General features: G+C 34.5%; 1 protein-coding gene and 1 pseudogene across 1 annotated transcript in view; one reads left to right on the top strand and one right to left on the bottom strand.

Annotated features, from left to right (window-relative positions):
• The window catches only part of IQCM (IQ motif containing M), a 452,018-nt gene that overhangs the window by 127,695 nt on the left and 307,343 nt on the right, over window positions 1-16,980 (top strand). The window contains 1 exon segment of the mRNA XM_034661734.1: window positions 3,921-4,015. Within this exon segment, the coding sequence (XP_034517625.1) occupies window positions 3,921-4,015 (95 nt within the window).
• Window positions 13,324-14,083, bottom strand: LOC100469638 (annotated as a pseudogene).

Here is a 16,980-nt window from a genome sequence, read left to right on the forward strand (position 1 = left end):
TGCAGTAATTATGGAGCAGAGTTAAGTTAAAATTTTTCTTTTTTAATTTAATAATTTGAAGTTAGTTTTTTTCCGACAGAAGGTGAGGCTGATCCTATAAAGCAGAGTTTTAGGACAGGCATTTTGAGCATTGCTTCTGCTTTCCAAAGGAGTGTGGAGATGCGTCAGTTACTTTTCTGAATTATTCCACTAAATGGCATCATCATCTTCAAGATAACTTTACAATTGTGTATGTAACTGTTGACCCTAGAGCTACAGAACCTTTAAAGGCCCTTCAGCACATTTTGTAGGAACATGTATACTTGTAGAATGCAAATACTGCTCTGTTAAAATGTATTTTCCAGTGTCTTGTTTTACATTGCTTCATAGTGTAACCTTGTCAAAAAGTTGGGGTAATTGGTACAGTTGTAAATAATAAAAATTTGAGAAAATATTGCCCTGGCTATTAAGAGTTTTGTGGACCTTCCAACATTTATCTGGCGTACTGTGCTTAATAGTAAAAGATTCATGCTCACAAGTAACCACTTTCTTGGCTTAAGTATAATACGATATTCAAATTTGGGAGAATAGAATGTTATGTGCAGTTCTAAGACTGAGGGTTTTGTTTTATCCATGGTAGGGGAAGATATTCATGGCAAAAGAAAAGAATTTATTGTATTGGGACTTTACCAGTTTTTAAAAATTTACTTTTGGCCTTTACTTAATTTAAGCCAAGACCCAGGTTGGTCTATGAGAGTGGTAACTGCTAAAAGAGCAGTTAACAGACCAATTGAACCAAATAGTTTAGAATTTCAAGTAAGCTATTAGTAACTGGAAAAGTTAACTGAACTAATTTGAAAACCTATCATTTTCAGTATATTGAGATGGGGCCACAAAATTCAAGAAAGAATAATAAGGACTTAAGGACAAGTGGAGTACTCATTACTAATAAACCTGATGAGGTAGAATAGCTTTCAGCATGTCTTTCTCAAGAGAGTTGAGTATTTCTCGAAGAATTGTTTCTTCTGCAACTGTTGAAAGATAAAGGTCTCCTGACACCCTAACATCCCATTTTTAATGAAAACATGTCCTCCTTAATGAGGAAGATCAACACCCTCTGAAATTAAGAGCAAGTACATGTACTTCCAGTGACAGCCTGGGGCACATAAAGCCTGAACTTCAATCCACCAGGGTTGCTTTGTCTTTATTTATAGCTAGCTTATGGCGGTAACTTGTTTCCTACCTTAGCAGTTAGCTTCATTTCATTAATGTTGGAAGTGAGATGGGAATACAGAAGGGAAGACAAATCCATGTTCTGGGACAGGGCGACTCAAGGTGTTAGAAAACCTGTGTTTAACTAGACAAATAAGGTGTCATTAGAGTGAAATTTTTATTGAAATCTAGTTCTCCCCATAATAATGATAAAAGAAACTTAGCAATGAGGATATAAGCAACAGAAAGAAAAACAGAATCAGTCTGAAATCAGGAAGGGGATTATTAACAATGCAGGGACAGGCGCTAGCACTAATTAGCATGAATTGCCCAACTCGTTGTGAGACTTTTGGAAGATTTCTGTTCAATACAAATAGACCCCTGTGAGGGAAGCTATGTATAAACTACTTACAATTCCCCTGAGGATGCCTGGGAAAATATTAATTTCTAAGTTGACACATAATATTTTTAGGTAGACTAAAAATATTGGCTCAATGAAAGACATTTTCCTTGGATAATGCATGAAGAAATATGATCTTATAAATGTATGATTTCCTTTTCCCAGACTTCTCTATGTTTGATTTGTGGAGGAAAAATAAAATTGACCAGTTCTGCATTTTCAAATTTAAGCTTAAATACGTGAAGTTCTTCAATGTACCTTTGAATTCTAACTTCAAAGATTACCGTACATTAACATACTTTTTTATGACAATAATGATAAATGTGAGTGCATTCTGAATGTTAATTTTCCATCAAGGAAATTAATTTACTATGCACTTATTTATTAGAGCTATTTCTTTAGTTTATAATATTTGGTATTTGAAGGTATGACAACTGCATTTCTGTAAATGTGTTCTGTAATTCAAGCAAGTGAGCCTGGACTTCTTCCCCTAGTTTTGTGATTATTGGGAGTTTCTTATGCATTACATGACAATTTGTATTTAGGCTATTCTGATCAATTTAATAATAAAATGAGGAGATTATAAAATAATGATAGAAGTTCTCATCGCATTTCACATTTATGTTGAAATGACCCTGCCATTTCACCTAAATGTTCGTAAAGTATTTTGCTTAGGGGATGAATTGTGGTCTACTTCTATTAAAATCTTTCATTAATAGGAATCATTGAACAATGCAATTAATAGTCCCAATTTGGAGACTTAAATATTTAACCATGGGCGAGATGGAAGAGAGCAAAGAAAACTGATTGATCAGTATATCATGGACTCATTCTTGGTGACATACAAATAAATTCTAGAATTTGAAATGGAGTTTTGCAAAGCAGATTGTATACTCAAGCCTTACATATTTTCCCTTGACAATATGATTTTGTCATACTAGCCATACCTCAGTTCTTTGGCCAACTGCATGGATGTGACCACATGAGTAACAGCTAGACTGGTAATGGATCTTATAAATCAGTCATTATTTACTATTTATAGAGTGTCTACTCTATGCTGAATGTAAAACTCTGAACAGAACAGTCACAGACTCTTCCCTCATAGACTCTAGTTTTTTGATGAACGGAATGTTTTAAAATCCTAAAAATTACTGTAACATTTATATAACATTTGAATTAGCAATTCCATTTCTAGGCATTTATAATAAAAAAGAATTGGACAGGTTCAAAAACATGAATATTCATAGATTTTCATCCTTGTTTATAAATACCAAAAAAGTAGAAGCAACCCAGATAGCCAGCAAAAGAACATTGGTAAACAAACCATCAGTATGTTAAATCCATACAGCGAAATGCTTTGTAATGGGTAAAAATGGCAATGTACATCTTTGTACATTTACAAATAAAGATATTCACGATATTAAGTGCAAAAAATAAGCTAAAAAGTTCATGTACACTTTATGTGCACATAAACAGAGAAGGTATGAAATATATCACACATGTTAATTATGACAAATGGAGTTAGTATAAAATAGTAATAACGAGTTTAGTTCTTGAGGTCCTACTTCCTGGATTCAAATCCTGGCTCCACCCATTTCTAGCTGGGATAATTTGAACCATATACTACTTAATCCCTAAATGTCTTAGTGTCTTCATTTATAAAATGAGTGTAATAAAGTAAAAACTCAGAGTCTTGTTGTAAGGGTTAAAGGTAGTAAGACACCGACGGGGCTTAGAATAGTGCCTGGCTCCTAGGAAGCATTTAAGGCTTTACAATTATGACTAAGATATTAGGGTGGTGAATTAGAGGTAATTTTTATTTCCTTCCTTTTGCTTACATACATTTTCTAAAATTTCTACGTGGCGCATAGTTTTTGATTCAGCTGACTTGGTTGAAGCTTGCCAAGTCACAATAGGAAAACATGTTACTTAAAATCTTGCAAAATAGAGAATAAATAGATATGATGCTTGTTCATTTTTCTGATTTTTGTTTTCATTTAGAAAGCAAATGTTCCTATTTGTTATCCATCCTCAGAGCCAGCAAAATTTGGTATTATTTTGTCTTCATTCAATAAATATTATATATTTGTTATGTAATTTAACGATATATAAATACATATATTTTCAATAATGTTTATAGAGGACTTACTGCATGCCTCTTACTCTGCAGAGCACTGAGGGTACAACATGTTTAGTTTCTATTGGTAGGAGACAAGTGGTTTTCTCTCTGTGATTAGCATCTAATCCTATAATATTGGTCTAGAAAGTCTGTGTTACAAAATAGGGACTATAAATCACTTAAAGCTCTAACTTTCTGTTTTGGAAACAGATTGTTGGTCTCACCTTTTGCCACCCCCATCATCAACCTCGGCTTGCCCTTACAACCCATGACCTCCTCTTCCCTGGGGCTTCTGAAAGAACATGGTGAGTCTCATTGCATTAAGTGTTAATAGCAACGCAGTGATTTTCATTATTTTTGCATTCGTTTAAAACGCAGTGTCAAACAGCTAGTCCTTTCCCTTCACTACTGTGTCAAAAGATAAAGAGATTCCAGAAACAACTACTAATAACTCATTTTCAGCTCTTTTATTTGAACTTGAGAGAGTGGATGTTTTTAATGTGTGTGAATATTTTAAAGGCTTTAGGAAATTATAGGAGATTTAGGAGAGACTTTTAAAATTATAAGAATTTATAATTCTTTCTATAGTTGAGTTATTGTTGTTTAAAAAATACATAATTCTTCAAAAGAAAATATAGATAATTCTCTTAAGTCCCTGAAGTGTGATTGAGAAACTCTTTGGAACTTGGTGAGTTACTTGAAGACCTAGGGGGCTATTGATGCAAAGAAACTATTTTGTAGTTTTCCTCTTTTTAGCTTGTTACTCATGTTCTTGAGCTTTAGGCTGTCATTAAGAAAAAACTCTTCTGGTAGGGTGGGACTTTGACTGATTTTGGAAAAATTTTTTGAAAATTTGCAGGAGAAACTCCTCCTTGGGTTCTTTAGGCGCTCACATAAAATTCCCTTTATCCAACTACAATTTTACCAGAGTTTCTCTGTTTGGATTACTATAAAAGGAATTCAAGCATCAGATGGAGGCTCAAGTAACACATTTTCATTAATCCAACCAATATTCACCCAAACTTTTAATATTGTGAATATAATGTCAGAATCTCGAACACATATAAATGTTCAAAATTTTTGAATGTTGAATTGATCCATAGCTTAAATTCTTTTAAGGCTTAATCAGACAGTTTGAGGCCCCAGGTAGTATAAATAATGGGTGGGTCTCAATTGAGTCTAGAATTGAATATGTAGATGAAGAAGTAAATGCTGTCAAAAATTCTTCATAAAGCATAGGATCTAATGGGTGAAATAGTTGAATGGATAATAATCTTGAAATCTGATAACCCTGAAAGCTGAGGTTTGCAGCGGTAAGCTACCTCATAAGTGAAAGTTCTGTGACATTTAGAGTTTATTCAGAATCGTACTAAGTGTTGATAAAAGCCTCTCTTTTCAAATACCATCAAGCTTAGATAAATCACATTTATTTAGAGGCACCCTCACAGAGCTGCCTCTTAGCTCATTGACGGGTTCAGTAATTCTCATGGCTTTACTCTGAATATAGAAATTTAAGTCTTTCTCCATATACATGGAGTTTACCGTATAGAGGCTTGACCGCTGTTTGTTTAATGCTGAAGAAAAGACAGAAAATCTTTCTAAAACATTCGTTGAGAGAATGTCAGTTACTAGTGGCAGATTATTGTGAAATTGTGAGTTGAAGGCCAGTGGAATGGGACAGTCACCGATAGGATGTGTTCTGAGGTTTGCTAAAGGTTCTGTCCATGCAAAAATAAATGTCTGAAGTATTTACTAATAGAGCTGTAGCTTCATAGAAACTAAAGACTGCTTGTACTTATCACAGTGACAGGCACATATTAGGCATCAATAAACATTTGTTGAATGAATGAATGAATGAATGGAGCCAAATGAAAAGAAGGCACCCAAATGGAATATATTTCTATGTATCTTTATGTCTGTTTGTGCATAGTAGGCTAAAGTTTGATAACTGCTAAAAGAAAACTGAATTTGGGAAGTAAAATACAAAAACAACAATGCATGTAAACATGCAAAGAATGGCACTGGACACACTTTTTTTTTTTTTTTTTTTTTTTTTACAATTCTGGTTTACTCTGATTATGTATAGGCCACAGAGATACCATAAAAATAAGTAAATAATGGGACGCCTGGGAGGCTCAGTCGTTAAGCATCTGCCTTCGGTTCAGGGCGTGATCCCGGCGTTCTGGGATGGAGCCCCACATCAGGCTCCTCTGCTATGAGCCTGCTTCTTCCTCTCCCACTCCCCCTGCTTGTCTCTCTCTCACTGGCTGTCTCTGTGTCAAATAAATAAATAAAATCTTAAAAAAAATAAGTAAAATGTTATGCATTTACTTATATGCTTTAAAACCAAATTGTTGGGCAGATTATTAGTTTTATGATATAAGTCTCTCAATACTCATATAACTTCACGGGGAGTTGGAAAGTTGAACATGCTGAAAATGTAAAAAATTTGAATAAAAATATTATTTCCAAATGCTATAGGGTAGCTGTTCTTTTTTCCTTAAAATGAAATGTACTTTTAGTCAAATAAGAATGGGAATTTCATCATTGCTTTGTTGTGTATGAAGTATTGTTTTATTTTGCTTTGTTTTCAGCCAAACCACTCTTTTATAATAGCAACATTTTTTTAATGAGAGCAGAAATATCTGAAGTCTTGTGGCCAGCAACTTACTTTATGTGAGTTATTAGAGAAATATGAAAAATGTTGATTTTCTTTTTGAATAACCTAGGTGTGGTCCTGGCTTTGTGTCTTGGGTGAAAAATAATGAATACTTTATGAATCGTTTTAGAATTCGTGTTAATTTTTTAGTTCATTTTATGGCTTGAGTCTACAAATTTATGCAACGAAAGTTTTTCTCCACACCATTATTAACACTGTTTAGTAAGCTACAGTTTCACTGGACGTCTGAAACAGTCACTGAGGTCTATTTGATAAGAGAATGTAGCTTAAATTGTGAGAGAATGCAGATCTTGTGGTTTTCTCAGGGGTGTATGGTAATTTACTGGGCTTTTAAATTAAAATTGCCCAATTCTTTTTTTAGAATAAATAAATAATTCTTATTGAAGGAAAAAGGAAAGGAAATTAGAACATGGGAGTTAAGACAAAGTCATGATTTCTATTCATTTGACCTATATATATTATTATATATGGTATATAATAATTATGTTTTATTACATATAAACGTATATCCTTTATACTACTTGAAGCCTTGACTTTTAAAGTGGTACGGTAGTCTCCTTTATCTGCAGGTCAAGATGTTCCAAGACCCCCAGTGGATGCCTGAAACTGCAGACAGTACTGAATCCTATATATATTGTGTGTTTTCCTATACATACATTCCTATGGTAAAGTTTAATTTATACATTAGGCACAATAAGAGATTAGCAACTAATAATAACAGAACAATTGTAACAATATACTGTAATACAAATGTGAATGTGGTCTCTCTCTGTCTCAAAATATCTTATTATACTGTACTCACCTTTCTCCTGTGATGATGTGAGATGATAAAATGCCTACTGATGCGAGGCAGTGAGGCGAATGATGTAGGCATCATGATACCACAGAAAGTGAAAGTGCGGATAAGGGGGACTCCTATATAGCACAGTAGTGTGGGCACTGACGTTATTCTCGTCACTCTAATGAGGTTAGAATTCTGTCTCTGGAAACCTCATTCAAGTTAAGTTAATCACTCCATGACTCAGTTTCCTCATTGATTAAATGGGGGGAATAATCACAGTACCACTCAAAGTTTTTAGATGATGTTTGTAAAGTGTATAACGTACATCCTGGTGCTTAGAAAATTGAGCTTTGACTATTAGCTACAATTCCCTAGATGTCAATAGTAAAACATTGTACACTTCAGTGACCTCGCTTTGACCCTATCCTAAAGGATGTATTACTAGAAGCACAAGACACACCTCTGTACCACAGTAACTTACACTATCATGGCATAGAACTCAGGAAGTGAGGTTTGTTGTTATTATATAAACACAATCAATGTGGCCTTTCCTGGATTCACCTATTTTTGTCATTGTCATTGTTGGCATCCTGTTCTAGACCTTGAATCTGCCTGTTTACTCTGCTATTTCAATAAATGTGGTAGGTCACACTGAAACATATTCCTCAGGGACCCCTTTCACCAGTAATTTCAAAGCTTTTTCTCCATTTTTATGATTCTAAGGGAATAGGCCCATGGTAGGAACTCTTTAATAGGATTTTTCAGTATAAAGTTCTGGGAAGAAGGGAAATGTGTCCAAGAAGCCCACCTTGTTCTATATGAGACCCAACTCAGTTATGTGGCTTGGTGTGAATCCCTTCAATTCTCTGGGCTTCCGTTTCATCATTTGTGATCTTTGAGGAAAGAACGGAACTGCCTTCAATGAAAGGAATGAAACGTTAGAAAATTTCCTTTTCTTGTATGGCTGCTTCTCAGGTATTAAAGTCTCTCTCCAAAATCATTGACCAAGGAAATCTCTCTCTGTAAATCTGTATGCCTTTTTTTGTGACCTCATCCCTTACCCTTTTTGCTCTTGAAACATGTTTACTATTCTCCCTGAACTCATAGCCAGTAACCAGCAAAACCCCTAAATCTTTACCCTCTGCTAAGTGTTCCCTTCACCTCTTGGACTTATGAAATCTGTGCTTTGTCTCGAGCCCTGAGGACATTTCTTCCCCTGCTGCTCTCTCAAGTGGTGATGGTCTCCTCTCTCATGCCTCACCCATTTGGGATTGGAGATGGGGAAGTGACCTCCTTATTCCTCACATCGTTTCCAGACAGTTCTCCCTTTCTCTTCTCTAACACATCCAGCTTTGAATCCCGCGTCATCAAAGGATATCTTCCATTATCTCTTCTTCTTATAGTATTCTATTGATTTGTATCCATTCTCTCATATCTTAAGGAATTAGCCCCTGGGTCTTTGTGACTTTCTCTAGTGCTAGTCTTATAAGAACTGTGATTTCAGTGTCCAAGTAAATAAGCCCTCTGATTCATTGGCTTCTCCATTCCTTGAGCTCTTTTTCTTCAATGATTTACCTTCCATCATACTACACATATTCTCCAATAGTTATACCTTAGAAGTATTTCCAAAACCTGGCCTTGAAGAGCACTACAGTCCAACCATATCACCTGTTAAACTCTTAACAATATTTTTAGCTCCCACTAAGAGTCTTGGGGCCCCCAGTGCTCATAGAGGCCTGGCCGAAAACTTTTGAATTTCTTCTCTAGATATACTCATTCCCTTGGTAATTTCATCCAGTCTGTGGCTTTAAATATCATTTATAAGCTGATGACTTCAAATATATCTCAAGCCTGTTTATTTTCCTGAACTCCAGCTCACATTCAACTGCTTAATCAGCATTTCTACTTGATTTTTTAATAGGCACTTCAAATCTAATGTGTCTAATGCAGGAAATTTGTAGGTGTTGTTCTCTGCCTAGAAAGCTCCTTCCCTTAGATGTCACAAGAGTCACTCCTTGACCACTTTTGGGTTTTTGTCCAAATGCCTCCTTATCAGTGAGGCCATTCCCTGCCAACTTAGTATAGCAGCAGCCCTATCTGCTAGCCTGTAGTTTACCGCTCCTGCTTTGCTTTGATCTCTAACACTTGAGGTCTCAGGACTGTTGCTTCTTTCATTTATCTGATTTTGTCTGCCTCCTCCTGCTAGAACGTACACTCCATGAAGGCAGATAGTTTTGACTGATTCGTTCACTACTAAATCCCTTGGATCCAGAATCATTCTTGGCGTATAGGAAGTGCTCACATATTTTTTTGGGTGAGTGAAGATACTATTTTATTTTCTAAAAGAGTGGTACCAATTTTCATGTTTATTTTTTTCCATTTAATGAAGAATTGATCTAATTCATTAGAATAAATATTTTCACCCTTGGAGCTCAAATATGTTGTTTTCATTCTGAATAAAAAATATAGCTGAAAAAAATACAGCTCTGTGTGTATGTGTGTTTCTGAGAATATGGTGAACAACAGTGCAGAGAAAGATTTCTGGGTACAGAACACTTAAAAATGCTAGTTAAATATTAAATGATAGGATTAAAAACCTGGCTGAACTGGCAGGAAAGCATAAAAATAATAAAACCAGAAAATATAAGAAAGTCTGATTCCATAAGGGTTTAATATTATTTAGAATAGTTTGTTTTTAGGGCTCATACCTATTCGTGGTAGCTTAAACTTTCCTAGTTAAAACAAACAACAAAACATTGGTATCACTTCTCTCCTTTTTCCTCTCTCTCTCTCTCTCTCTCTCTCTCTCTATATATATATATATTAGACTTCAGGAATCCAGAATTAGATTAATAAAATTCCTGTTTTTCATGATGCATTATCATCACTTGTTCATGGATTGCCCACTTTTCTTTTCTTTTTTTTAATAATATTGGTATCAACTGAATCTACTCATGTGCCCTTCCCAAATCCTATCTCTTTGCTTCCACCCTAGAGTCCTAGATTTGGAGGAGTTCTATTAAATTTTTGATACTAATCCTTTGTTAGTTATACTGTGGCTAGTCTTTTCACTTTCTTTAAGGCATCTTTGATAAACAAATAGTATCGATTTAAATATAGTAAAATTTAACACAAATGTTACCTTTGGGACAATATAGTGATTATGAAGTACTTGCTAGTTTGTTTTTTCTCTATTCTGAATTTTTTTCTATCATTATCCATTATTTCAATTTTGTCTTTTTTTAACTTTAATCTCATAGGCCATGCCATAATTGTTATTATTTTGTAAAGATGATGTTTGTTTAGATTTACCTGCCTCCAGGTAGATCAAGAGTTGAAAGAAACTTCTAATTTTTCAGAATAGAATATGGGTGGACATGATATATCCTTTTATATAGGCCTTTTTAAAGTCTCGATAGTATTTTATAGTTTTCTGCATTTTTTTAGATTTATTCTATACATTTGATGTTTTTGGTGCTATTTTAAATGCTGTTTTAAATTTTGTTTCAGCCCCTACCCCCTTTTCTGCAATATGGAAATACTGTTATCTTTTTTACATGGACCTTATATCTTATGCACTTTACAAATTAGTATAACTATAAATTAGCATACAAATTAGTAGTTTATCTGGTTTATCTGTTGATCCTTCTAGATTTTCTAAATATACAATCATGTTGTCCATGAATGATGACAGTTTTTTGTTCTTTTCTTCCTGTTTTAGACCTTTTCTTTTTCTTACCTTATTGTGTTTGTTAACCCCCACCCTGCACAATGTAACACAGAAATGGTGAGCAGCTTTCTTATCTCTTTTCCTATCTCAGAAGGAATTATATATATTAGCATTAAGTATAATGTATAGTATTTGTTAAAGCCTCTCCATATTATTTTTAAAAGTTCCTGCTTAGCTAAGAGGTTTTATCATGAGTCAATGTTGAATTTTATCAGATGATTTTATTTTTGTTTCTTAAAATGATTATATGATTTCTCTCCTTTGTTCTCTTAATGTTATGAATTATGTTCATTGATTTTCAGATGTTAAGGTATTCTTCAACCTTGGAATAAACCTAACTTGAATTTAATTTGCTGATATTCTGTTGAGGATTTTTAAACTTACATTGAAAAGAGACTTGACCTATAATTTTCCTTGTTTATAATGTTCTTGTCAGGATTTGGCATTGAGGTAATGACATTATACAATAGGTTGGAAACGATTCCCTGTTTGTTTGTTTGTCTTGAAGAATTTGTATAAGATTGTGCTATTTTTTTCTTAAATGTTGGGGGGAAATCAGTTTTGATACCACCATTCTTTATATGGAATTTTAAAATCACAGATGAAATGTCTCTAATAAAATTAGGACTGATGAAACTATTTTCATCTTCTGTCAATTTTTGTAAGTTATGTTTAAAGAAATATGTCTGAATTCTCAAAAGTATTGCCATAAAGTTGTCCAAAATAACATTTATACTGATGTCTCCTTTTTAATTTTCTATATTAATTATTTAGGTTTTCTCTCTCTTCCACCTTTCCTTCCTTTTTCTCTTGGATCATTTGTGCTGAAGGTCCATCAACTTTATTGTTTTTTTTTAAAAGAAACAACTTTTAGCTTTCTTGATTTTCTTTATAGTGCATTCCTTTCTATTGCATTAATTTCCATTAATCATTATATTTTCCTGCTCTTCATGTTGGTCAGCTCTGAGTGAGCACTTTCTTTGAGACCTTAATATTTATTTTTTGATTTTCCTTCAGCATTTACTCATTACAATGAACTTTTTTTTTAAAAGATTTTATGTATTTATTTGTCAGAAAGAGAGAGAGCATAGGCAGGGGATGTGACAGGCAAAGGGAGAAGCAGGCCCCCTGCTGAGCAAGGAGCCTGATGCAGGACTTGATCCCAGGACCCTAGGATCATGACCTGAGCCAGAGGAAGACACTTAACCGACTGTGCCATCCAGGTGTCCCACAATGAACATTTTCTTAGTATGTTACATATTACTGTGACATATTATAATTACTGTGACAGAATCTTCTTTCAATAAAAGGGATGAGTTTTAGGAGGACAGCACTTCCCCTTTAAAAAGAGCCAATAGACTGGTAGACATTTGGGAACTCAAAAAATGCTTTATAAATAGCTTTTGTTCCCCGTGAGGATAGCTTAAAATAAACAAAACCCTTGCCGTTAGACTCATATTGTATTGAGATCACTAGCCAAATGTTAGGTTTCATTTTTTTTCTATTATAAAAATACATACAACCATATTAAACAACAATTTGGAAAAAAAAAAAGAAAAATCTTGTCCATTAATGCCACTACCCTCTCACAGCCATGCTTAACAACTTGGTTTATTTCCTTCCAATTCTGTTCCTTTGCATCTTTTTAAAACCTAGTGGCAATACTTTAAAATTTTTTTCTAGTTAAGTCTAATATAATAGTTTTCTTTCATTAATTGGACATAAGCATACATTTCATTTTCTCTCAACAGTTATAAGGGAATTCCCCCCATGTACCAGTGCAGCAAACTCTCCTGAGCTTCATCACTTGCCTACCCCATCGGAGGTTATTCAGGTGCAAGGTAGCTTGGGTTGCTGTAACAAAATACCATAGATTGAATGGCTAAACCAGCAGAAGTATTTTCTCACAATTCTGGAGGCTGAAAGCCTGAGATCAGGGTGCCTGAATGTTTGGGTTCTGATGTGAGCTCTCTTCCTGGCTTGCAGACAGCTGCCTTTTGTCTGTTTTGTCATACGACCTCTTCTGAGAGCACACATTCAGAGAGAGAGAGCTCTGTGGTCAGTCTTACAGGGGCACTAATCTCATCATGAGGGCCCCACCCTTGTGACCTCATCTAAACCTAATTGCCAAAGGCACCATCTCCAAATACTATCACCCTGGGGCGTAAGAGCTTCAACATATGAATCTGGGGGGAACACAGTTCAGTCCATAACACTCACTTTATCAGAGGAGGAAAAGCCATGTTCTTTGTTCCCGCCTTCTGATACTATGCAAAGCCAGCTGAAATTAGGACGGGAGGGGATTTGAGAGGCATTTTCAACTCATTGTAGAAGTGCAAAGTAGATTTTTAAAAATAATACATTCTTTTTTTTTTTTCGACATCACAAATAAGATTTTTTTTCACCATGAAATGTCTGAGTTTTAAATAGATTCTTGGACTGGTGGCTCGTATCCATCAGCTCATTCAGCTTTAGTATGTTCTCACCTGCAGTAACTTTTCCAGAATTACTACCTGCAGTGTAATACTCCGTGAGCTTTCCCAATTCAAACTTGGGCTTCTTGAGCATTTTTACTTTTCTGACATCCTGGAGTGGATAAATAGAATGACAAGTCTTTTCTATGTCCTTTCCGGTGCTGTCTGGAATCAATTTATTGACCATTTCTTTCAAGTCATTTGTCTGCACCTCTTAGGTCATGGATTTCCATCATCTTTTTCTGAAGGTCCTGTTGGTGCTGAGTGTAAAAGGTCTTCTGAATCTGATTGTTGGTTGTTTTTGGTAAAACCAACACAAAACAGATGAGGCAAATAACCATCAGTGGTCTTGACATCAACGTGAACTTCAGTCATGGTCTGCCATGTTCTGATCATGGAGCACATTTTGTCACAGGTAAGATCCATGCCATGGTCAGTCAGATAGTTTTTGCCCTGAACATCCTCAGTAATGAGCTTGAATTTTCTAAATGCAACTTCATCATTCCACAGATCAGCAAGGCTTACTTCAAAGACATGACCCCTGAGGCCATCAGATGTGATTTGGGTTCCTTGAGTTCATGTGATTAGTGTTTTTCCAATATTTCTTGTATTAAACATAGCTGGTGCTTTTCCACCATACCAGTCTTTCTTAGAAAATGGATCAATCACTTTCTTCTTGATTCCCTTTTTGCCATCTTTCATAAGATGCTTGTTTGCCCCAAAATAATAAGTTCTAAGTGTTCTAAATAGATTTAGTTTTATTCAGGAATCCACTATATTATAACGGGTGGAGTGGGAGGGAGATGATGCTTGCCTTGTGTACATTTAGACCGTTGCTACTTGTCTTTTTGATTCTGTGGTAACCTATCTCCCCCAATTCTACTGTAATCATCAAGTACCTTCTCATAAGTATTCTCATTTATTGATGCAATGTCAGTTATTACCTAGGCGATTCCAAAAATGATTTGAAAAAGCTGAAACTGAAGATATTTAACATATTTTTATTACTTTATTTCTTGCCTGAATGGCTACTAAAAATATCAAATTAAGGCTAGATGTTTGTAATAAAATAACAGAATAAGTTTGTTCTTAATATAATAATAATATAATTTGTATCACTCTTTACTGGTAATAAGTTTCTTTTCACATGTTGTGTCCTTGATTCTCATGGGATATTCAGGCATAGCTGATCTAACTTTTCCCATTGTTCAGATAAAGAAACTAAATATTAAAAGGTTTGCAAGTAGCTCAAATCTCAAAAGTATCAGGCTTCTGATTTCCAGTTCTTATTCCATTTTATTGTATTGCTTTATATATATCCATATAGCCTTATATGTATCTATGAATATTTTGCTCTTTAAATGTAAAATTGGGATAATTTCTTCAATATCTTTTCTTTTTTTAAAGTAAACTTTACACACAACATGGGGCTTGAACTCATGACCCTGGGATCAAGAGTCTCATGCTCCACTGTGTGAGCCAGCCAGGTTCCCATAACATTGGGATATTTTAAGGCTATTATTTATGATAAAACAGTGGTTCAATATAGGATGGGCTTATAAAATGAGTATTTTCTAGTACATCCAATGTTATGAACTAAAGGGTCTGTAAATTTGTGTGATTTTTGAGAGGATTTTTAGAAATACATTTTCAATCAGTCTTACAAGTTTATCAATAATGTTGCTACATCATGTACAATTTTAGAGTATTAGCCTTTATGTTGAATTATAAATTAGTTTGTATTGCTGTTTCAGTATGTAACAATGTATTAGGAAAGATAACTTTCTTACATTATTCCCCACTGCTTACGTTAATAGACATTTCATAAAAATACAAGTGTTTTATTGTCTGAAAACGCACCTTGCCTCATCTTCTTTAGGAAAATGTAAAAGTATTTTTAATGTACCAAATTCTAAATAATAAAAAATTTTCATGCTGGGAGAAATGCATACTATGATATTAAAAATGTTCAACAAATCTCTAAGAGATACTTGAGGAATGTGAAAAAGCTCTTTTCATTCCATTATAAGAATACATGTGTCTTGAATCCAGGTATCTCTCTCTGTTCATTGTATGCTCTGTCAGGAAAAGGAAAACCAATAGGGGTTAGTTAATTTTAGGTAAGCTAATTTCTGAAATTTCAAGAGATTAAATATATTGTCTATAAATATTGATGGTGGCAGGAAGATACATTCCATAGTGGATTACAGATATTTTTTATTCAAATTAATCTTGAAATATAGCATTTAATAATTGCAAGTAGGTAATTCATTTATATATCTTGAAGCAAGATTGAAAGGGCATCTTTAGACCAATGATGTACAATAGAAATAAAATGTGAGACATCCTTATAATTTAAATTTTCTAGTAGCCACATTAAAAAAGAGAAAGAGATGAAATAAATTTTAAACACCTTTAATTCAACCTAATATATATAAAATTTATCATTTATATGTAGTCAATATGAAGACTTATTAGTATCCTATTTTACGCTCCTTTTTTTCTTACTGTCTTTGAAATCCGGTGTATGATTTAACATATAGCACAACTCTGTTCATTCTAGCCACAATTCAAGCGCTCATAGCCACACATTACCACACTGAAAACACAGCCTTGGATTTTGGGCTCCAGTGGACATCGATCCCACATGCTTTGGCACACAGTAAATGGACAGTAAATATTCAAAGAAAAGAGGAGAAAAAGGTAGCAAAGAAAGATTATAGAGGTTTGTAGTCTGATCAGACTGTATGTATCCACTTACTAGATGGATGATCTTGGTAAGGATATTTACCCTTCCCAGCCTCAGTGTTCCTTTGTAGAAATGAGATATTTGTGTGTGCCTTTCAGTATTCTTGTGAGAGAATTAAATGAGGGTAACAGAGGTAGAGCACCTACTTGGTTTCCTTCCATCCCATTTCCCTTTGGAAGTCTGAATTATCATACATTAGAAGACATAATCTATTTGTATCCACTTTCATTAGATCTTATAAATTACCCCACCAAACGTTACATTTTTTCAGTTAAAATGAGTGGATGGAAAGAAACTAGAATCAGAGTAGAAGGTTCTTGGCATCAAGATTATAGCCAAGGACAATTATGTTAAATCGCTTAGCATGCTGTGGAATTAATTGCCCATGATCTTAATTATAAATATTTAATATTTAATTTATAAAACATCCTTTAAACACTCAGGTCTACATTCAGATATATGAACGTTTTGGTAAATAAGCTTTAGTCTGATAGACAATTTAAAAAGTTAATGGCATAATCACTTCAGATCTTGTCATTTCCCTTCTGCTCAGACCTCACACATGGCTCAGGGACTTGCAGTAAGAAATAGAGGCATGATCTGTTCTTTTCTTTCCTCCATTCACATGTACACATACACAGTACAACACACATGCAGGGATGTGCAGAAAACATATGTGTATGGTGAGGGGCTGGCTTCATGGGCTTTCGACCCTGCAATCACACAGGACTCTGCCCTCAGAAGGGGATCAGCTCTGGGGATTAATGCCCTGTGGTAGCCCTCTTGAACTTCTCAGTAACTTGCCTTTAAATGTGTGGTTTATAAGTGAGTCTGATAGAATAAGAGAATAAGAATG

The sequence above is a fragment of the Ailuropoda melanoleuca genome, chromosome 5 (genome assembly GCF_002007445.2).
Source record: "Ailuropoda melanoleuca isolate Jingjing chromosome 5, ASM200744v2, whole genome shotgun sequence".
Lineage (NCBI taxonomy): Eukaryota > Metazoa > Chordata > Mammalia > Carnivora > Ursidae > Ailuropoda > Ailuropoda melanoleuca.